Below are 23,161 nucleotides of genomic sequence, written 5' to 3'. Positions count from 1 at the left end.
TGTTTCTACAACGTCAGCGCAGCCCTGGACAATTCCCTGGCAGTGCCTTCTGTTGACATTCCAGTTCTGGCCTCGTTCCCATTTTCTGGCACTCACGCGTGGGCTACACCAACTCCAGATTAGATTGCCTACATCTGACCTTTGGTCTCACCAAGGCCTTAATAAGAATCACAGCGGCGGAATTCACTGCAGATGCCACTCAATTTGGCCAAATTTGCATCTAGGGCCATGGCATCTTCAGTAGCAGCAAGAAGACTGTTATGGCTCAGAAATTGGCAGGCGGAGTCACGCCGTAAATGGAAGCTGGTTTCAGTTCCATTCACGATAAGCTTTTTGGCGATGCTCTGGAACCTTATCTCATCAAAACCAGAGATAAACCTAAAATTCTCTCTTCCTCTGGGAAGAGAGTCGACTATCGCCCAGCTCCTTATACTGGTAAACAGCCCTTTCGGGAGGGTGGGGGTCGTTCCCGCCATCGCTCTAAGTAATCCCTCGTTCTCCTCACTCATCGGAGGTCGCCTAGCCTTCTTTGCCTCCAAATGGGAGGAGTCAATGGTGGATGCCTACGTGCTCAGCACTATTAGGTCAGGATTACAATTGCACTTCCTAATGCACCCCCCCCCAAATCAAACCTGTTCCCCCCTCTCAATGGGGACGTGGGCTTTATTCTTGACTTTCATCATTCCCAAAGCCTCAGGGGGGGGTAGCGAACCATCCTGGATTTAAAATTTCTCAACCAATTTGTAAAATGCAGGCTATTTAAAATGCAGAGTCTGCATTCTATTTTAGAGAGTGTTCAGGAGAGCGATCTCTTCCACTGATCTCCTGGAGTCTTACCTCCACATCCCCATTTGGCCTCATCATTGCCAGTTTTTCCGTTTCTGTTATCAGAATACCCATTACCAGTATCGAGCACTTCCCTTCGGCCTCTCATTGGCTTCAAGGGTCTTCACGAAGGTTCTGGCAGCATTGATGGCATCTCTGCTTTCTGTTTCAGTGAGGATCCAATGCTACTTGGACAACATTTTGATTCTGTCCTCCTTCATCCATGCAGCCCACCAGGATCTGCAAATTACCCTGTCATATCTCCAGAGCCATGGATTTTTCCACTCCTGTCCACTCTAATGGTTCCTGCTTCCCTACTAACGAGCAGGAACCAGCCACTCATCCATCAATGTCCCGCTCCCGCCACAAATCCGGAGATCTCTCAATTGGTGGTGTTCCCTGTTAATCTGGAAGGGACTTCTTTTCAGGGTCCCAGACAGGGTAGTGATAACCACTGATGCCAGCCTCCTGGGTTGGGGTTCCCATATGCAGGGCCAGATAGCTCAGGACCTTGGTCCAGGTCAGAGCAGGCCCTTCCCATAAATTGGCTAGAGCTCAGAGCCATTTCTCTAGCTCTCAAGCATTTCAGGCACTCAGTGACCGGCTCTCATGTTCTAGTCCTTATGGACAACATGGCCGCCATGGCTCATGTCAACTGGTGGGGGGGGGGAACGAGGTCCAGAGCCCTCATGGGAGAGGCTCTATGGTTGGGGTTATGGGCAGAGCAACACCTGTTGTTGATCTCGGCGGACCACCTCTCTGGGATCAACAACTCCCAGGCCGACTGGCTCAGCAGGAGTCCAGTCAACCAGGCAGAATGGTCTATTCCTCCTTCTCTACTCAGGGACCTTTCCCTCAGATTCGGAACACTGGAAGTGGATCTTCTCCACTCCCTAAATTGCCCAGGTCACCAGATTCTTCACCAGGTTTCCTTGCCAGGGAGCGGAGGGGACCAATGCCCTTCGGTGCAGATGGCCCAAAAGTCTCCTCTATGCCTTTCCCCCATTCCTATCATTCCGGCAGTAATTCAGAAGATGTTGGAAGAACAAGCGTAGCTCCTCCTCCTGGCACCCTATTGGCCAAGGATGCCCTGGTTTGTGGACCTGGTCAACCTGTCGTTGGCTTCTCCTTGGAGGATCCCAGCCCATCTAATCTCCCTTCATCAGGGGATTCTGCTCCACCCGGAGCCCCAGTGGCTCAACCTGACCATGTGGCACTTGAGTGGCAGTGGCTAGAGGTGGCTGATCTTCCTGAAAGGGTCATCATCACTATCCTGGCATCTCGCAAACCTCCCACAAGGCACATCTATGATGCCACCTGGAAGGACCTTCCCGATGGTGCCTTAGGGAGGGTCTCTCTCTCCCGCTTTAGCCCAGTTGGCAGAGGTTCTTAGATTCCTTCAGCATAATCTGGAGAAAGGTTTGGCCCTCAACACCTTATGCAGGCAAGTTGAAGCCCTCTCCTCAGTTCTTTCATGGGGTTCGCTTCCTTCCTTATCCCATCACCCTTCAGTCAGGAGGTTTTTGAAAGGAACTTCCAACCTGCACCCTCCGGTGGTTCACAGGTATCCTTCCTGGGATCTACATGTGGTCCTTTATGCCCTTACAAAGCCCCCTTTTGAACCCCTTGGAACATTGTCTCTCCGTTTCCTGACTCTGAAGGTAGTGTTCCCCGTTTCCATCACCTCACCCCAGGCGGGTATCTGAGCTCGCTGCTCTTTCTATCAGACAGGACCTTTGTTCCTTTCACAATGATAGGGTTGTCCTCAGTCTGGACCCCTCATTTATTCCAAGGGTTAACACCTGTTTCACAGGTCCCAGGACATTATGTTGCCTGGCTTCTGCCCCCTCCCGCACCATGACTTAGAGCAGCAGTGGCACTCGCTAGATGTAGGTAGGGCTCTTAGAATATACATTAAGCGCACTTCCTTCAGGAAGTCAGAAGCCATTTTGTTTCCTTTTCCCTTCTCACTTGGGGCACAAGGCCTCTTCTCCTACTATTAGCTGGTGGGTCAGATCTTGCATTGAGCAGGCCTACAAAGCTGCGGCCCTTCCGGTTCCTCAAGGTCTGACGGGGCACTCTACCAGAAACGCAGCCACTTCGGCTGCCTGAGCGACCCAAGCACCCTTGGAGGAGATCTGTCATGCGGCCACGTGGAGATCTCCGTCTCCTTTCATCAGATACTACTGTCTGGATGTCTTTGCCTCGGCAACTGCAACCTTTGGCAGACAGGTGCTTCAACGAATGGTTCAACAGTCGGTGTGATGAGCCAGACGAGGACTTACCTGTGGACATGCAAGCTTTGGTATGTCCCATCCTGGGCTCTCGATGCAGCATGGAGGAGAATGGGCATTGGTAGAAGTTACCCTGAACGCCCTTTCTATCTATGCTGTGAGAGACCCCAGCCCCTCCCTTGATTTGTCCAGAGAGGGTAAGTCATATTTCTGTATTCATTTGTGCTTTCAGAGACACCTTTCAGTCTGTCAAGTATCTTCACCAAAGCTGGGGTCTCTCCCGGGGGCTGGCTTTTATATCTTAGTACAGACTCCGCTAAATGACGTCATGGGAAGAAGTCAACCCATCCTGGGCTCTCTCGCAGCATAGATAGAAAGGCCGTTCAGGGTAAATTCTACCAACGCCCATTCTAGTCCAAACAAACCCCTGCCTATGGCAGGAGATCCTATTGTCCAGTCTCTTCTAGAAGACTCCATTGATAGTGCACCCATAATTTCCAGAGGAAAGCTGTTCCATTGATTGTTCTCACTTTGAAAGTTTTTTTCATTTGTATACTCACTTTAAGGACTTACTCCAATATTGCACTGCACAGAAAGTCTTGCATATAAGATTTATCTATCTAAGTAAAGTAATTAGTAGTGCTGTGTACTACATAGCTTTCCAAATATATTTCCAGTGTTCCTTCTTTTGTATTTTTTACAGTCACAAATAACAAATGTTACCAGGAACATCAGTATATCACCACACATATATTTGATTTTAGTTTTGCTGGATGCATTTTGACTCTTGTTTTTAACAGCTTATCATTATTTATACGAGCCTGAAATAGATCCAAATAGACATGCTTCAATTTTTCAAGCTTCTGATGCTTGGCAGCTGGCCACATGTGTTAATTCAGATAAATCTCCCCTTCCCTCTAGTATTTGAATTTTACACGGTTTAATATGCTTTAAATGCATTATTTTCTTCCCGCTAAATTTATTAATATAAGTTTTCTGTCTTCTGCACAGTGGTGGATTTGTAAGCTGTGCAGATGCAGATAGATAAACTCAATAAGATGTCCATAACAAAGTACATTTATTAGTTCATCAGGTATCCTCATAACTCACATTTGTGACGAAGTTCTTCTTTAATAACCAATCTTTTGTATATCTGCCTTGTAGGTAAAAGATGGTTATTTCCTAACCCATCTTGTAGTGATAGAAAGCAGCTGCCATGAGTTAGGGAATTCAGGCAAAAGTGAGGAAAACTCTCCCAACCCATCAAGGGTCAAATTAGTGACCAATCGGGATTACGTGACATGAACTACATTTCCCAGGATACTTTTAACTACATTTACCATGATGCATTCCCTTAAGGGGACAGCTCATAATTCCTAAGTAAATATCCAATTCCCATAGACTGGCTGGGACAGCACAATAAGGATTGAAACTGGTAAGGCAGGAATCACTTAATTCTCAGGCCAGATAGAATAAATACTGGTAGTGTTCAACTTACAACTGGTTGCTTAACAAGTGTTCAAAGTTACAAGAGACTTCTCCAGAGCTCCTTACCACCCTTTTTGTCAATACGATAGTTGCAACATACATACCATTAATCGCATTTTTGATGCCTGGCAATTGCCTCATCTTTACAGCCATTTGCAGTATCCCTGTAGTTACATGAACTACAATTTGCAAAACAAATGTTGGGTTTCAGCAATAAATGCCTATTGAGGAAAATGGATTTCCATAATGATTGTGGCATTCAGTTCAATTTAAAACAGGACATCAGATGAAATATGAAACAAATTAGATTGTCAGGTTTCCGAGAGATTTTGATTTCAGGTCTGCTCAGATATTGGTGGAAAAATTGTACCAAAATATGGGTGGGAAGGGAAGGTACCAGAAATATCATTGCACTTTTCAGTTGCCTCCTCATCAAAAGTTGAGCCTACATATCTGTTGGAGAAAAGTTAAATCAGTGTTCACAAAACCTGTGTTTATATTAAGAATTTGGCCACTGTGCATCAGTGCCAGGTTAAACCTTCCCTGTCCTGTTGCAAACCCCACATACACACCAGTTGCAAAGTGAGAATACCAATTTACTCAAGACTGAGTAGATAAGTGACAGACAGGGAAATAAATGTATAAATCAAAACAATCTTTGGGAAAGAAAGCTTCCCTGGGTAGCTTTGCTTTCAACAAGAATAGGCAGACATGAAGTCAAAATCCTGTCCGAATTTCAAAGAACCAAGTCAAGATTGTCACCCAATCAGAATTTCAGGGTTTGTAAACAAAATTCACAAGAATGATATGCCAGAACCAAAGATCATATAGTTGTTTCTAACAGAGAAGTGTGGGTTAAGGTTGCCTCTTAAAACAGTTTGAACAAGTTAACTTTCTTTAGGTTAGTTACTCCTTGCTTGGTAAGAAGCCTCATTGAACATCTTTGTTCTGCTCCCCACTCCTATCACTGAGTTCAAGATTTTGGGGATTAGGCCTCAATTTTGGAAAATTTAGTTGTTTTTTGTGCAATTCCCCTTTTTTCCACTAGGGTGCGCTGCGAGTGGGTAGCTGAATTTAGGAGACTCCGGTGAAATTTACTCGACTTTTGGGTTACGTTGCAAGGGAGCTGCTGAATTTGGGAGACTCCGTTGAAATTCTGTGGTTGGCCACTAGAGGGTGCGTTGCAAGGTCTGGAAGACGCAGGTGCAGTACACAGGTTGGCCCCTTGAATGCATTGCAATTCAGTACTCGACCCTTGGGTTATGTTGCAAGGGGGTTGCTGAATTTAGGAGACTCCATTGAAATTCACTACTTGACCACAAAGTGGTGCTGCAAGCGGGTAGCTGAATTTAGGAAATTCCTGTGAAATTCACTACTTGACCACAAGGTGGAGCTGCAAGTGGGTAGCTGAATTTAGGAACCTTGGGCTGCGTTGCAAGGGGGTTGCTGAATTTAGGAATCTTAGGACCCTTTTACTGCATTGCAAGGGGGTTGGTTGCTGAATTTAGGAATCTCCTATGAGGAATAGTCAGTGTTTTGAGCAAACTATGCTCAGGAGATTTCTCCCTTTCAATTCCAGCAAAGAGAAATGTTTCTTCAGCTTTCTGAGCAAAGAAAAATGACAGGCTGTATTTAGATTCCCTCTTTAGGGAGGGTTTATGACCCGTTTCTATGGAGATGATTCATCCTAAAGCAGGGGTCGCCAACCTTTTTGATCTCGAGGACCACCAAACTCATAATTTTAAATCCCGAGTACCACTAATATGAATTTTTTTAAAAAAAGATAATATATTTAATATAAATTTTTATTTTTTATATTAAAAATTAATTTAATATTAAAAAGTTTACACACACACACACACACACACATATAGATAAATGTTTATTTAATTATAACACAATCGTAAATGCTTAATCATAACTGTGGGACAGAGTGAAGGGAAAGGAGGGGCCTCCCATCCTTGTGGGGGGAAGAGGGAGGATTTAAGAAGCCACATGGTGCCTGGAGGCTGGGAAGATCTGTATGGGGAGGAACCGGCTCCCCCTCAAATGGAAGAAAAGCAGAGTCATATCTCCCCCACCTCAAAGGAAACCTCTCCCTCCTTTGCCAGGTGTGGCTGCCTGGAGTTGGGGGAGGGAAGGAGGGCCGGACTGGAATCACCAACGGGCTCCTAATAACCAGGCGACACCCGCCCTTCAGCCTCCACACAAGAAGAGGACTCCCCGAGGCTAAGCTCCAGGTTTCTCCTGTCTCTTCCAAGCAGAGAAGGATCCCTCCCTGTGTAGAGGCTGAAGGGGGGGTGTCGAGTCCAGAAATGCTCGAGTTCTCGCCTGCACAAACAGGCTGGTTATTAGAAGCCCGTCTTCCTCAGCGCTCTTTTGGTCTGGGCATTTGGTCTCTTCCCCCCACCCCATGCCAAAGGAAAGCCAGCCAGGCTTCTCCTTCCCTCCTACCCTTCCCCCCACTCAATCTTACTTCGGGACAGAGGAGAGCGCCCTGGAAATGTGTGTTGGCTTTTCCAACATGCCTTTCTCCGGCGCTCACTCGCAATTCTTCACGTTCCTCCAGGCCTGGCTTACTGAGGGGGAAGAGCAGCCCTGTCATCTCTGCTGTGCCCCCCCCCCACCCCCCCAAGGAAAAGCAAGCAAGCAGAAATAGCTCTCGCTGGGGTGAAAGAGCAGAGATTGGAACGCACAGGTAACAGAAAGCAGTGCTTTTCAAAGACAGCAGTTTCCGTCTTTTGCCTGTGCCTTCCTCGATCTCAGCTCTTTCGCCCCAGCAAGAGCTATGTTTCTGCTCCCTTTTCCTATGCTTTCCATGAGCAGCGATGCTTTCCATGAGCAGTGGTGGCTGGGGCCGTGGGGGAGGGGCAGCAGAGCAGAGCGCCGAGAGGAACGAGGAAACGGATGCCAACGCCCCATTCTGGACCTCAGAACTTGATGGTGAATGCAGACTTGCCCACTCCGCCCACTCCCACCACCACCAGCCAGTACTTTTCTTGTCCTGGGCCATCCCTACAGCCCGTGCCATCAAGGAAGAGCCCAGACCAGGAGAGACAAACTGGAAAGTGCGGGAGTGCCGCGCAAATGCAAGTAGCATGGCATTCCTGTACCTTCTGGCCATTTTCATTGCTGCTTCAGCCCGCCTATGCCACCAGCCCCTTCTTGCTGCAGTAGCACCGTTACCTCATCCTGCCCAGTGAGGGCTGTGTTGCTTTTTGCAGGTTTGCGCTCAGTCGAAGGGTGGGAGCCAGCGGGTGGGTGGGCTTTGGGGGGGTGCTTTGGGGGGACATTCCTCTGCGGCCTTCCAAAATTTTCTCATGGCCCAGCAGTGGGCCGCGGTCCACTGTTTGGTGACTACTGTCCTAAAAAGTATTTATGATTCTGTTGCCTGGAGACCACCATCATAAACTCTGGTAGAACTGGGCCTCTTTATGACTGTGTCTCTCCTCCCGATGTACAGAGGGGAATCAATCTTTGTTTCAGTGAATGAAGAGCCAGAAAATAACACGGTTTCTTGCTCAAATTCTCTTTCTTGTTTGCAAAACAGTCTCTGAGGCAGCACCCGAAAGATGCAAATAGAACCAGATAGGAAGCTACTTGTTTATCTCTTGCGACTGGGGGATTTCTGGCCCCTCCCTGGTAATTCAAACGTGCCTTTTAACTTTAGTTGCTCAGAAAGAGAGGGAGAGGGAGAGAGTGAATTCAGGGTTTAAATCCTTCTTTACTTTCCTAGGATATCAGATTTTCACTATACTTTCACTGTGGGAGTTCCGATTTAACTGCATTTTACTGCCCTGTCTTTTAATTGCTGGCTGAATATAAATACAGTCAGGCAAACTCTACAAAGGCTTCCATACAAAGTTTCTTTATTGGGTCACAAGGCATTCTCAAAGTATAACTCACGGGTATGTCGAGATCCATCTAATGTCCAATCTTTGCGTAGTTGACCTCATAGTGTAAAAGTGCAGTTATCTTCATCCCATAATGATGGAACGAAGCAGCACAATGCTGCTGGGGGCCAAGCAAGAAAAGAAAACAAAGGCATCCCCCAACCCAACCAAGGGTCAATTCTGTGACCAATCAGGATTACAGATGTGACCACATGACATGAACTACATTTCCCATGATGCATTAACTACATTTACCATGAGGCATTCCCTTAAGGGGACAGCTCCCAATTCCCAATTAACTATCCCAATTCCCAATTAACTATATACTACCTGGACAGCACATGACTACTCCAGCTATTCTGATACTACCTCTGTTTGAGCAGCCTCATGTGATTCTTAGCTTGTGTCTCCTGAAGCTGATTATCCACAGATTTCTGGACCAGGAAGTTCCTTTTCTGAAGTATAAATTAAATGGCATACTTCTGGGGAAGTGCAGAAAGTAAGGAACATAATCTTGATGGAGATAAGTTTTGTACCAAAGCAATGGGGAGTGGCAGGTGAAACATATCTTCAATCCAAAACAGACAGATAATATTGAGTATAATAAGGAGGAGGTGTATAACACAATAAGATTTAACAAGTCGTTTTAGCTTCCTGAGGAGTTGAGATCCTGGATCCAATCTACCGAGTGGAGCTGGTAGAAAAAGGGACATTTTGTAAGTAATGTGCTTCAGATATGCTTCAGATTTGGCAAATTGACAAAAAAGATTGTCCCAGCTTCCAGGGGTTTAAAGACACCCAGAAATTAAATGGACCCCAGCTATCCCAATTCTCAGGTCAACATTTAATAATTCCTGTTATTCTACAGATCAAGGTAGGCTTGAAAATACAACTGCAGGTCCAACTAGAATCTCACACCTTTCACTGCATCTCCTAAGATAATCAGACATGTTTCCTTCTCTTACCTCATCCAAACTCCTCTTTGGATTTGAGACTACTCTGAATCTTTCTTTCTTACCATTAGCAATTTGTTGGGAAACCAAGAAATGTATTTAGCTTTTCTTTGTCATTTAGTCTTGGGAGTGGACTAGGCTTCATATTCTGTTACTCTTGGGATAATACAATATTTGAATTGACAAGCAAACCTCCCAGCTATAGGGCCTTATTTATCACACTGCAGTAAAATATGAATCCTTCCTTGGATGCAAAATCATATGATCTTTTTATTAATTTTTTATGTTGCCCATCTCCCCTACAAGGTAATTCTGGGTAGCGTACAAGTGATGTATTGTGTTTTGGAGAAGGAGACATGGAGACTTCCGTAAATTTCTCTCTTTGTCTCTGACCAGTGTTTCTGTCTTGTCTTTTTTTTAAAGAGAAAAGTAGTTCATTATTACTGTCCTAATTAGGAATCTATCTCTGGTTTCTGAGCTCTTGCAATGATGCTGCAGAAGGCATGCATATTTAGCTAATTAAATCTCAAGGAATATTACAATCTGATTCATACAAGGAAGGGCATGTATAGTATATTGGATTTCATTATATATTGGGTGGCTTTGGAAAGAAATGTTTGGATATATGGTGATGTTATTCAGATCAGGAATTAATGAAATTTATGAAACTTTATTATTTCTCATTAATTCTAAGCTGATCTCTGCAGTAAACAAGTTTGGGCACTCCTTGTGTGCCTTTGCGACTACACTCTCTAGGCTAAGCTGAAGAAATATGCCTTATACCTGCCCATATTGGTCTATTTGGGATATAATCTTTTCTTGAAAGAAATTCAGATGGATCCAGTTTTCATTGGGAAGGACTTTTCACCCATACACTACAAAGGACTTCTTGGGCTGTGCCATTTTTAATAGTAAATCTATTCCTCTTTTTGCTGCACTGAGAACATCATGGATTCATCTTACCCATAAAGGAGTTCCTTTTAAGTGTGGTTCTGATGCACAATTCCCATTTCTTCTACTATTTTTAATATAAATTTTATTAAAAGCTTTACAAGGAACATAAAAATTAACACAAACTAATAAAGAATAAAAGAAGCACAGAAAGAAACAAAGGAAGAAAGAAAAAAGAAAATGCAGGATGAGAGAACCAAAAGAAATAGTAAGACGCTTCTGATTTCTTCTGCAGCAAATATAATACAATTACTCTATGCTTGCAAAAAAAGCTCACTTTTTCTATTCATTATTTTTTCTAATCATCACAAAGACAAATCATGAGTGCATTTTTTCTGTTTTATTCAAAAAGTCTTCATGGGTTTTCCAGCCAGACATAAATATCGATTAATTTAGCCATCTCTACAAGTTCTGTCATCTTGACTAATTATTTCTCCATTGTGAGTATTGTTGGACCTTTCTTCATTCATGCATACATCAGTCTTGTTACCATTATCATATATAAAAACAAAGTCCCCTGACTTTTTTCTACAATAGTCCCAAGAGAAAAATCTCTGGTTTCAGTTGTACTTTAACCTTCAAAATAGTCTGGATTAATGTATGTATTTGTATCCAATTTTAAGCTGTTTTGCATGTACACCAAACGTGGTAAAATGTCCCTTCATATTGTTTTCATTTCCAGCAAAGATGTGAAATATTTTTATATTTTCTAGACAGATTTTCTGCTGAGAAATACCAATATTTCAGTCCTTCCAAGCACATTTTCCCATTGAACCATTTGTACATTATAGCCAAAGATTTTATTGTACATTTGTTCACTTCTTCTATCCCATATTTCAAAAAAAAGCATACAATTTAGCAACAACATGATTATCATTAATACATAATTCTATTTCAAACTCAATCTTACTTTGTTTAATACTGTAAAGTTTGTTATACATGTTAAACCTTTCTGAATTAGAAAACGATTGGCATTCTTCTATTATCAGATCTTCCTGATTCCGTTTTACAATCCTGCTGAGAAAATGATAGTACATCATGGTAAATTATCCATTTATATTCATCAAAGACTTTTTGCACTGAAAGTCACAAAGCGTTTTTGGGCAAAACCAGTTTTATATTTATTCCATACTCTTAAGCATAGCTGTCTAACATGAAGATGTTTAAAGTCTACGTTCACTGTAGCTTTTATTTTCCTCCTCCTGATAGAGCAGCAGTGGTTAAAACCAAGTGGCTTATTTTCTTTTTTAAAGGAGAACTTAGCAAAGAAAAAGGACACATTTCTCACTGAGGACCGGTAACTTGACATTTCAGCCTTTTCAAGGGGGAAATGTACCATTCTGTGGCAGGTGTCTTTATGTTCTAGGAAGCGTAAAAAGCTGCTTGATATGTGCTGAGCTATTTTTCTCTCTGCCTGCAGGAAATCTTTTCATTAGGTAAGGAGTGTGAAACTTGGAATCTAGGCTCTCACCATTTCTGATTCTGCTCTTCCATATTGGTGGGTGTAAAACGTTGCTGTTTTGATCTTGCCGGGGCATTTTAATACCTGTTGGAAACGAATGCCTGAGGCACAATGCGAAATTATTTTTCACTGTAATAAACTACACACACACAAACACACAAAATTCAAGAGTGAGGTGCCTACAGAACTGTGTAGGCAAACCTCCCAATGCTTCGCTTCAGCCATAAACCTGGCAAAGGCTCAATAAATGCAGTGGGAGGTCACCAATTATGTCCAATTACTCCTGAAAGGCCCTCCTCCTTCCTGCTTGTGATGCCTCCCTTTTTGGTTGGTGGTTGGAAGGGTGGTTAAGGAGGTGGGCCGTAGGAGGAAGGCAGGCAGGGAGAGAAGAGGGGGGTGCGAATCTAGTAAAACAACAATCCCTGGGAGCAGAGTGGGTGGGTGCAGGAATGCAAGGAAGGAGAGTTGGACTCAGTGAGTGGGAGTCACTGTGGGGGCTTGCATTCCACACAAAAGCTGTCCCTTTTCCTCCAAGCAGCTACTTTCTCAAGGAGGTAGGGAGGGCAGCTTGTCTTTTGGAGGTGTCCCCTATTCTTGCCACACTTGAATAGGGAATAGCTCCCACAACGTCCTCACCTGCGTGCAGGCTGTTGGGGTGGAGACATGAAGAGAAAGCAGAGGGAGTTATTGGCCGAGCAGTGAAAGCAGGGTTACTTGTGATCCGCTTTATATTTTTGTGTATGTGCTGTGTGGGTAGAGGTTTCCTTTCCAAATTTAGCGTTGGCAGCTGGGAAGAAGTGGAAAGGTGTGTGTGTGTGTGTGTGTGTGTGTGTGTGTGTGTGTGTGTGTGAGAGAGAGAGAGAGAGCATGCTTTGAGGGGGTGGGGACTTTGGCATGCTTGCCCTCCTATGGACTAGAGGTACAAAGGCATTGTGAAAACAGCTAGCTGTGGTGGTGGTGGGGGAATCTGATGCAAAGTTCAATGGCTGAAAAACTCAGTGGGAATAAGAGGCCTACAGGGAAATGGAAAAGTGGGGTGGGAGAGCAGGAGAGAAGTTCAGCATGAATGTCAGCCTTAGATAGAGTGGGAGAGAAAGGAAGAAAGAAGGTATGAGCCCGCCCACGCCACTGTCAAGCGAGGTTGCAAAGGGAGAGTGTGGGATTTCTTTTGCTCCCTGAAAATTTTTTTTTTTTTGGAACAATCCAGAAGCCCTGCAGTCTGGTGTGTATATAGTAGGAGCAGGGTTAGTGGAGGGGGAAGAAAAGCGCCTGTGGTATTGAGAACATCTGCTCTAAGAAATTGCTGTTAGAGCAGCCAAGTTGGAAGGAAGTATGGCATGTGTGCCTGTTTTCACAGGCCAGACCATAAGCACCAACAAGGAGAAAAGAATAATGGTTGGTTCGTGGAGGCTCTCTTGACTTCATGTTTTTTTAAAATGATTTTGTTTGTTTTAATTAGCATCACAAGAAGAAGGTGCTGTGCAGCAAAAAGCCTAATAAATAGCTTCTACTTGAAGCTAGGCCTGCCTCAATTTTATTTCTGAAGAAGCATTTGTGTCTGATCCCAAGGCAGCCAAGAGAGCAGATACGATGCTACAGCTAATAGTTGCAATAGTTTTCTTCAATCAATCAGCCATGATTATTAATTGCTGCACTTCTCTAGTTTCACATATTTCTTGAAGGATGAAGTTCATCAGGAATTATAGATTACCTACATTCATACATAACACCCTCAATTTTTTGTTGAACAAAGTGGGCAGGTCTTAAATTGTGATGCACGCATACACTGTCCAAAACAAACAAACCATATTTATAACTTAGTGCAATTAGACATTTGTTGTGCATGGTCACTATTGTTGGAGTGGAGCAATTGGAAACAGAAAGGCAAAAAGACATAGCATTCAGAAAAACTTCCGCTTTGAATGGTTTGATATTTTGAGCAGAACAATTTACAGTTGAAAACAAAAGCGTACAGATAAATTATGACCTAAAAAGTTTAAAAAAATACTTGAGAGCAGGATTTCCATATGGTCCACATTTTAGAACGATGCTTGTAATAATCTAATATTAAAGCTATGGGTTTTTTTATGTTTATTTAATCATCCTTCATTTAATTAAGAAGGAAAATTGCAGTGACCTTTATGAATGAACAAAAGTAAATTTACACAAAAGAACCAAATTGGAAACCTATTTTTGGATGTGATTAGTTTAGATCAATGTGCAAAATGCACAATAGCTCCTTTTAGGCTGGAGCGGTTGGGGTCAGTGTTTGAAACATTGCTTTTGTTACAAGGTTTTTGAACTGGATTCAGTAAGAGTAGAATACAGCCTAATTTCTCTTCTGCACCATTTTAAAGGTATTGTAGGAATGTTGTCTATTTTTAGTTCTAGCAATTTTTTATTTTTATTTTTGCTCTTGTCCCTCCAAAGTAGACCTTCTCTTTGCCAGTTTACACCTCCTTCCCAAAGCACTTGGCTGTTTTTCTTCACAAGCCCATCTCCTGCTCCTACCAGTTGCTCTATGCATTGTTTGGTTTGGACCCTTTTTTGTTTCATTGTCTCCAGGCTCTTGGCCATCTGTGGTTTCTTTCAAGGTTTCAGTTCATCCTATAGACCAATCCTTCTTCATAGATATTATATTTTTATATTTACGCTGACTTGTCTCCAAAGATGGAATGACTGCACTTCTCCTAGCTGAGAACATATTGCATGTTATACCAGTTGGTGTCAATGACATCCTCACCACAAGTGCAGCACTACAAGAGATAATCAGCATAGTATTCACTTGAGAGTTGTAGATGCTGTCTGTTTGAAGAGGCTCATTATAGCTGCTTCAAGGTCCTTCTTGAAATTCCAACAATCAGATCCATTTTTGAAAGGTTGCTTGGCTGGTAGAATGAAGCCACAGGGTTGTCCCCTCTCCCCCCGGCTCTTACTAGTCTAGTTATAGCCCTGAAGAAGGATTTTAGTTCATTTACTCTTGCTTTTAGCTTAATTGACATGCTTGTTTCATCTTTTGTAGCTTCCTTGGTGTTTTCAGAATGTTGCTCCTCTCTTTCTGCATTGCTCAGGGATAAAAGTATATCTGAATAACTATTGTGTGCCTCTCAAAAGGATTAAGAAGAAATAGAAGACATCGTCTTATTTTTTAACCTTTGCAATAACTCGTTGGTTATAGGTAGTCCTTGACTTATGACTACAATTGAGCCCAAAGTTTCTGTTGCTAAGTGAGGCTTTCTCTAAGCCCTGCCCATTTATACCCTATTCATTTTTTGAGTGTATTCCAGCCTTGATTTCTCCAGAAATAAAAAACATTAAATAAGTGCAATCCAGGATATGAGTTACTGTGTGCATATAATTAGAGCCTAGCATAGCAGTTAACACATAGTTAATATAATGGGGCTTATACCTGAATAAATATACTGTATAGGTGCTTGCCACGGTCGTTAAGAGAACCACTGTAGTTGTTAATCAAACTGTTGTTACGTAAATCTGGCTTCCCCATTGACTTTGCTTGTCAGAAGCTCCCGAAAGGGAATCCCGTGACTCTGCGACACAGCAACCATCGTAAATATGAGTCAATTGCCAAGCATTTGAATTTTGACTATATGACCGTGGGGAGGCTACAATGTTTGTAAATGTAAAAACTGGTCATAAGTCACTTTTTTTCAGTGCTGTTGTAAGAGGATTACCTGTTTTGCCAGTCATAGGCCTTTTCTCTCCTCCTCCTCCTCCTCCTCCTCCTCCCTCTCTGCTCCCTCCATCTTGTAAACTTTATAACTAAGATGATCTTAGGTTCTCTGAAAATAATCAATAATTTGTGAAGTTATCCTTTTTAGAGTCACTAGAACTGTGTCTCTAAATGTCATTTTTAGAGTCATTAGAACTGTATCTCTAAACTGAATCTTTTAAAATCATGCTTAAAATCATTTGGATTTTTCAGAATACTTTAACTATGAGAAAGCTCAGTTTGTCCAGTTCCTTGGCCATTCCCCGCCATTTTCAGTATTGATTGAAGAGGTATTTCTTTTTTATTAAGTAGATATCCTGGATATAAACTGTTTCAACTTCCACCCTCAAAATGACACTGTATAGGGCATTGCACACTAGAACAACTAGACACAAGGACAGTTTTTCCCCTCATGCCATCAGTCTGCTAAACAACTATTTCCCCAACACTGTCAAAACTATCTAGTAAGGCTGTATTCTATTATTATTCTCATCTTTCCTATTACCTATCTCCTTATCTTCTTATGACTATAACTTTGTTGCTTGTATCTTATGATTCATATTGTTTTACTTAGTATCCTAGTATGATTTATGTTGATTGCTTATTTAATATCCTATGACTGTCACTAAGTACTGTATCTTATGATTTATGATGAATGTATTTTTATGGTGACCATGGTCATGATTTATCACTTATTGCTTGTATGTGCACTGAGAGCTTATTCACCAGAGACAAATTCCTTGGGTGTCCAATCACCTTTGGCCAATAAAGAATTATATTCTAGAGCTAATATAGGTAACTCATTTTTTTCTATGTTACAAGTAGAAAACTTCTGCTGTACTAAATGCTTCTTTTCTCCATCTTCCATGTTGATAGGTTGGATTTCCTGATTTCCAAGATGCCATCCAGAGTTTTTATCAAGAAGACCCAGTTAAACTACAGCAAGCATTGTCAAAAGGGAAGTGTGAAGAGCTAGCAGCACTTGGTTCGCAGGTAAACAAATGATGTGCCATGGGGAGTCTGATTACAGGTAGTCTGGCAGACTTACAATTGCAATTGAGCCCAAAGAACTGGGTATGTCTAGTTTGATGAAAAGAAGGACTAGGGGTGATATGATAGCAGTGTTCCAATATCTCAGGGGCTGCCACAAAGAAAAGGGAGTCAAGCTATTCTCCAAAGCACCTGAGGGCAGGACAAGAAGCAATGGCTGGAAATTAATCAAGGAGAGAAGCAACTTAGAACCAAGGAGAAATTTCCTGACAGAACAATTAATCAATGGAACAACTTTCCTCCAGAAGTTGTGAATTCTCCAACACTGGAGGTTTTTAAGAAGAGATTGGACAACCATTTGTCTGAAATGGTATAGGACCGTGATGGCAAACCTATGGCATGTGTGCCTCAGGTGGCACACAGAGCCATTTGTGCAGTCACGCAGGCCCAGCCAAACTTACCTATGCATGGGCATGCCTCCCAGCTGATTTTGAGGCCATTTTCACCCTCCTGGAGGCTCGAGGGAAACCTCTGGAGCCTCGGGAGGGCGAAAAATGACCCTTTCGGAAATACCTGAAGTGCTGAAATGGGCCTGTTTTCAGCCTCCTGAGGCTGCAGAGGCTTCTCTTGAGCCTCCGGGCGGGCGAAAACTGCCTCAAATGGGCCGAAAATCAGCTGGGGGGGCACATTGCATTGTGGGTGCTGGCACGTGTGCACTTTTGGTACACCACAACAAAAAGGTTTGCCATCACTGGTATAGGGTTTCCTGCCTAAGCAGAGGGTTGGACTAGAAGACCTGCAAGGTCCCTTCCAACTCTGTTATTCTATTCTATTCAAAGTTTTCATTGTTAAGTTAAGTTATGCGCAAGTGAGGACTGGCTCATTAGCTTTTTCTTGTCATGATGAAAAAGTTTGCAGTGAGATCAAGAAGAAAAAAAAATACAGGTAATCTTCGGTTAATGACCATTTATTCAATGACCATTTGAAGTTATGATGGCACTGAATGAGGAGATTTGTGGTTGGTCCTTGAAATTGCAGCTATTGTAACATTCCTGTGGTAATGTGATCACAATTCAAGCATTTAGCAACCAGTTCACAATTATAGTGGTCACAATGTCCCATAGTCACATGGTCATGCTTTGTGACCTTCACTACTGGCTTCAACAAGTAAGTCAATGAGGAAACCAGCAGGAGATTGCAAATGGCAATCATGCAATGCTGGACCTAACCACCACAACTGGAACTGCTGTCAGAAGTTGGCATGGCCACTTGATGTCATGTTTTATTACTGTGTCACTTAGTGATAGGATTGGCAGTCCCAATTACTGTTGTTAACAGAAGACTACTCATAATCACGATTGCAGAATACCATTAAATATAAACTTATTAAATAAAAATAATTTACTTGCTGGCATCTTTATAGAAGAGTGAGTAACTTGAGGAAAAAAGCTTCTGGAATTCTGGAGTTCTGACGCCCACAGAAGCTCTACTTCAAAACTGTGTCATGTCAAAACCTTGTAATTCCTGTCCAGCATTGTCAATTTCCATAGCACATGCTTTGCAAAAAACTGAAAGTGCAATTTATGTGCTTTAAAATCAAACTCTTTCTGTAAATTCTGCCATGGGCTGGGGGTTGGACTGGAAGACCTCCAAGATCCCACCCTGTGATTCCATAATTCTAAACCAGAAACGATCCCTACAAATTCTTGCAGAGATTTAAATTCATCGTTACTTAAGGAATTCAGAGTTGGGAAATGGACCAAATTCCCAGGTGCCAGATGTTCTCCCTGTCCCAGTGATTTAACACCAAGGTGGAGCTCTGGCCTCACAATCAGGAGGCTGTGAGTTCAATCCTAGGTAGAGGCTAATAATTGGAATAGACTCTCCAGCTTGAGCAGGGGGTTGGACTAGATCACCTCCAAGGTCCCTTCCAACTCTGTTATTCTATGAAAGCTGAAACCATGGACTCCCCAACTCTTTGCTTCCTGTCCTGTATAGAAACTGGTACCATTAATTTTCCACCTGCTTCTTCACTTCCAGCTTCATGAGCCCCCCAGGCTTGGGGTGGGGCAGGAGCATAAGGCTTCAGTAAAGTCAGGGGTGATGTAAAGTGATCAGACATAAAACAAGTAAACAACCCTGCAATAGTAGGATAATCCTTCCTACTAGCTAGGTTCCTTGGCTACCAAATACCACAAGAAGTCTCTGTTTTCTTCTGATTAATCAGGTATGAAGCTGCAATGAAACATAGGTGGGAAAATAGTTAATTTGAAGCTTTGGGGATTCTCTGAAAATCAGTGCTGCTGAAAATAACCTTCCTAGCAACTCCAGATGGGAGGGAGCTGGAGAAGATCAGAGACATACACTTTTGAGATCCAGCCTTCTAATTTGGGGACATCTCTTTAGCTGTTTTTCTGCCTGCAGAATTACTTTCTCTTTTTATCACCTTAATTTGTCAACACCACCATCTCCAAATGTTGTGACAAACTATTTGTACCAGCTGACTGTAACAGGATTAGAAAAAAGTTAAATGAAAAATGGATAAAACTTCACATAAATTATGCATTAATAACACTTTGAAGTTTGTTTGCATTTATAAAGTCCTGGCTTTCATTTTTCTTTTCCTCATTTGATGACAAAGTGGATTAGATGCATTTATTTAGCTGTGATTTGAAGGGCAAATGGTATCAAATAAGAGTGTGGTTGAATTGCTTAAACCTTTCATACTACTTTTCTGCACCTTGTTGAAGCATATTTTTTTTATTCATACATTAATTTATTAAACCCCCCTGCCCTGTCCACTTATACCCTATTCAGTTTTTGAGTGTATTCCAGCCTTGATTTCTCAGAAATACAAAACATTAAATAAGTGCAATCCAAGTAAGTGTGTTACATATTAGAGAAATTTGCTTTTGCTTTCTTTGTTACATGTATTCAGTCCAATGAAAATACTTTGAAAGAGAAAGAACTGATTCTGCTGCAGCTCCTTTCTAGAGTTTTGAAATGTAAAACAAGACGTTTACAGGTCCAGCTGACCTCTCTGGTTTAATATCAAATGATTACAGTGTTTCATGGTTTTTCTTTGCACTACTGCTCCATATTCCTTCAGCCATTCAAATCTAACAATCTCAGGTGATTCAGTTGCAATTTAATTGTGGGGATGATCATATGTCCAACCTATTTCTGATATACTGTCCTCATTACATGTATTGTTTAAGTGGGAAAAATTGGGAAAGGGGTCTAGTGCTATCCTTGGTGTATTTGCTTATTTATAATATGCATATGCCACTCCAGTTTTTTTATTCTTGGTGGCATGTAAAATAATTAAACAATTAAAACAACCTAAGCAGGAAAAGAAAATTACATGGTAGCTCTTAATCTTCTTATCTGGGAAAAAAAAGGCCCATGAAAACACAATGATTTGAAACATTGCATTCCATGGCCCTCAAAAGGTACACTGGTTAAATAATCTGGAACCCTATAGAGCACAGGCAACAAACTCGCCGCATCACGTTGCCATCATGTGACATTTTGCAACTCTTTTCCCATGCACGGAACTGGGATAGGCATGGTCTCCACATGACACATCTGGCCCGCAGGCCGCCAGTTTGTCACCCCTGCTATGGAGTAAGTAGAAATGGATGGAAACAAGAAATAAATAACTCGCCATTGCACTCTTTAATAACTAGCTATGTGATGGCATTTAGCCAACCTGATATTGAAAAGCTAAGTAGGATTGGACTTGGTTTGTACTAGAATGGTCTCCTATTTTGGGGGATGGCTGAAAGCTAATTGACAATTTGAAGGAAAAATAAAATTCCTGGAAAAGATAACAGCAAATTACTGTGCTGTTGCCTAAATATATGGACATGGACATGGACATGACAGTGCCGGTAGCTGCAATGAACTTAGAGTCTTTCAGGCTGCATGCAGTTTGAGAGATTTTGACCGAATGTGGATGTTTCAACTCACAGGCCATGTTGTTAAAGCTTGACTTTCCTGCATTGTAGGCAGAGGAGGATGTTAGAGAGAGAGGCTGAATTCAGTAGAACAAGCAGATTAGAGGAAGTTTGCTGTTGTATCCTATTTTGATTGATTATTTGCCTTCAGGGTTTTTTTTGACTCCTAGCAACCACATAGATAGATTTTCTCCATGACAATCTGTCCCTAACTTGGTCTTTCAGTGGTGCCACTATAATTGGGTCCATCCACTTTTCTGCTGGTTGTCCTCTTCTTCTCTTTCTTTGCCAGTATTAGAGCCTTTTCCAGAGAGCTGGGTCTTCAGAGTAGGATAATTTGAGCCTGGTTGTTTGTGCCACCAGTGCGAATTCTGGGTTGTTTGTTCAATAATCCATGACTTGCTTTCTTAGCTGCCCTGCGGTATTCTCAGGAGTCTTCCCCAACACCAAAGATTAAAAGTAGCAATATTTTTCCTATCCCTACTTTATTTATTCCTTTTATTTTAATTTATTTATTACTAATGAACTGGAAACAGATTATCCTAACAAATTCTTATTAAAAATTCAGTTTCTGTCCCTGTTTAATCCCGTTTTGTATACTTTGTCCTTTTACATAAAGTGAGCAGCGACAGTGAAGATGGTTTACACACTGGTATAGAATACAACGATTTAAGGAATGTTTACATTAAATAGTATCAGTGTCCATTACAGAAGAGTTTGTATTACAGATATATTTCTAACACATTTTGATAAGGAATATACATCTAACATATCCAGAGTTATACAAATGCTGTCATGAAATCAGAGTACTCCTGACTCTTTAGTTTAAACATACATTTTTCACATTTTCAAATCAGGAACAAAGCTGTTGCCTTCTAGATATATGGGTTTACAATTTCCAAATCTCATGAAGGATAGCACTCACAAAGTCTTATTAGAATTGTTCACAGCATCTGGCAGGGAGCAATTCAAGAGCTGCTGCTTTCTATCTTTAGAACGCAATAAAATATCTCGGGCAAGGAGTTCCACATTTAATGCTACAAGCAGAATTGCAAAAACTCCATGGTGCCAGGGATGTGTTGATTTAGCTTGTTACGTTTAATGTGGTTGTGGTTAGAAACTGGATTTTTTTTTTTTCATCCCATTACTGTGTATTTGTTTTCTATCCATTTTCCTTCCATTGTATGTTTCATTTAAATAAACACACATCGGTTGTTTTCTTTTCAAACTGATGAACTGTTCCTGTAATTAAAAATAACACTATTTAGAACATATATTCTCTCAGCTCTGTTCATTTAGACTATATTCTAACAGGTTCTGTGCCCTCTTAATTATATTTTCCTTGTAGTCCATAAGGCCCGTTTCTTTATTTGGCCAAATTTTGTGCTTTATTATTGTTCACAAGTAAACTGTCATCCTACACTTTTCAGAATGACAGATTGTTGGGGTTTTTTTTTCTTTTTTCTTTTAAAGTGGTTAGTACTGTATCCAGAAATAAAGCATGAGTGAAGTGTTGACATTTTTCCTATGGTGGTGGTGGTGAATTTTAAACATAAATTATTAAAATCCAATGATCCTTTTGAAATTATCATGTGTATATGTACACAGAGAGAGAATATTTCAAGAGCAGTAATAGCATCTGATTAAAATAATTATTTAAAGAACATAAAAATTATGTCATGAATTATACTGGCCATATTTTTAGAAACAAAACTACATTTAGATAAACCTCAGGTGCTTTAGAATCAGTACAGACTATTATGCTAATGTGGCATATTCTATTAAGAAAAATAATGATGCTTATTGATGGATTTTCAGAAGTGTAAGGATGGATATACCCCATCAGGATGTTTGTATGTGTGCATTTTGAGAGCAGGCACCAGAATTTCATTTTTAAAGTGTGCCAATGTGCCTCATGGTTAAAAAAAAATGACAACATAAAGGTTACCTTATAGTATGTCTAAGCAGTATCTACTCAGGTTTTATGGTACTTTAAAAAGAGAGAGGGGAATGCTTTTAGGAGGGACAAAGGGACAATCTGATCAGTTCTGAGAGAATAGTCAACATTAATTGAGAACAATTAACTATTTTCATTGGATTACCTGATCTCTTCAATATATTTTGGATTTTGGCTTTCATAATTTTCCCCCAAAAGAGCCAGTTTGTTGTAGTTGTTATAAGGCAGCAGGCCAGAAACCATGAGTTTTAGTTCTGTCTTAGGCACAGAGAGTCAGCCTGGTGACTTTGGGCCATTCACTTTGTCTCAGCCCTAGAAACGATGCAATAGCAAACCACTTCTGAAAAATAATGCCAAGAAAACTGAAAGGCGGTTGCCAAGAGTCAAAATTGACTTGAAAGTGTATGCATGCATGCACGCACATGTGCACAATACCCTAAAGCAGAGTCTTCAAACTTGACAGCTTTAAGACTTGTGGACTTCAACTCCCAGAATCCCTCTTCTAGTCATGTTAGCTCAAGAATTCTGGGAGTTGAAGTCCACAAGTCTTAAACTTGCCAAGTTTGAAGACCTAAGGGTCTTGTTATTTGGTGGGATGCTTGCTCATTGGTTTTAAATGGCTTCTGGGGATTAAATCACTTTTTAGCACCTTTGACAGGTCCACGATTCCCTAATTAATAAGCAGTTTGCCTCAAAAATGCATGCCTTGGTCATTTCTA

The 23,161-nt window shown here is 41.6% G+C and overlaps 1 protein-coding gene across 2 annotated transcripts in view; it reads left to right on the top strand.

The window, feature by feature from the left end:
* Positions 1 to 23,161, top strand: part of NAB1 (NGFI-A binding protein 1) — a 57,705-nt gene that overhangs the window by 25,054 nt on the left and 9,490 nt on the right. For both annotated transcript variants that reach the window (XM_026696892.2, XM_087919788.1), the window contains one exon: positions 16,413 to 16,529. In XM_026696892.2, coding sequence (XP_026552677.2) covers positions 16,413 to 16,529 — 117 coding nt within the window. The remainder of the gene's footprint in view (positions 1 to 16,412; positions 16,530 to 23,161) is intronic.

This window comes from Pseudonaja textilis, chromosome 1 (assembly GCF_049901715.1).
Source record: "Pseudonaja textilis isolate UNSWEBS1 chromosome 1, rPseTex1.2, whole genome shotgun sequence".
Classification (NCBI taxonomy): Eukaryota; Metazoa; Chordata; class Lepidosauria; order Squamata; family Elapidae; genus Pseudonaja; species Pseudonaja textilis.
Note: the sequence above shows the minus strand (reverse complement) of the source record. Positions and strands in the feature narration are given on the sequence as shown.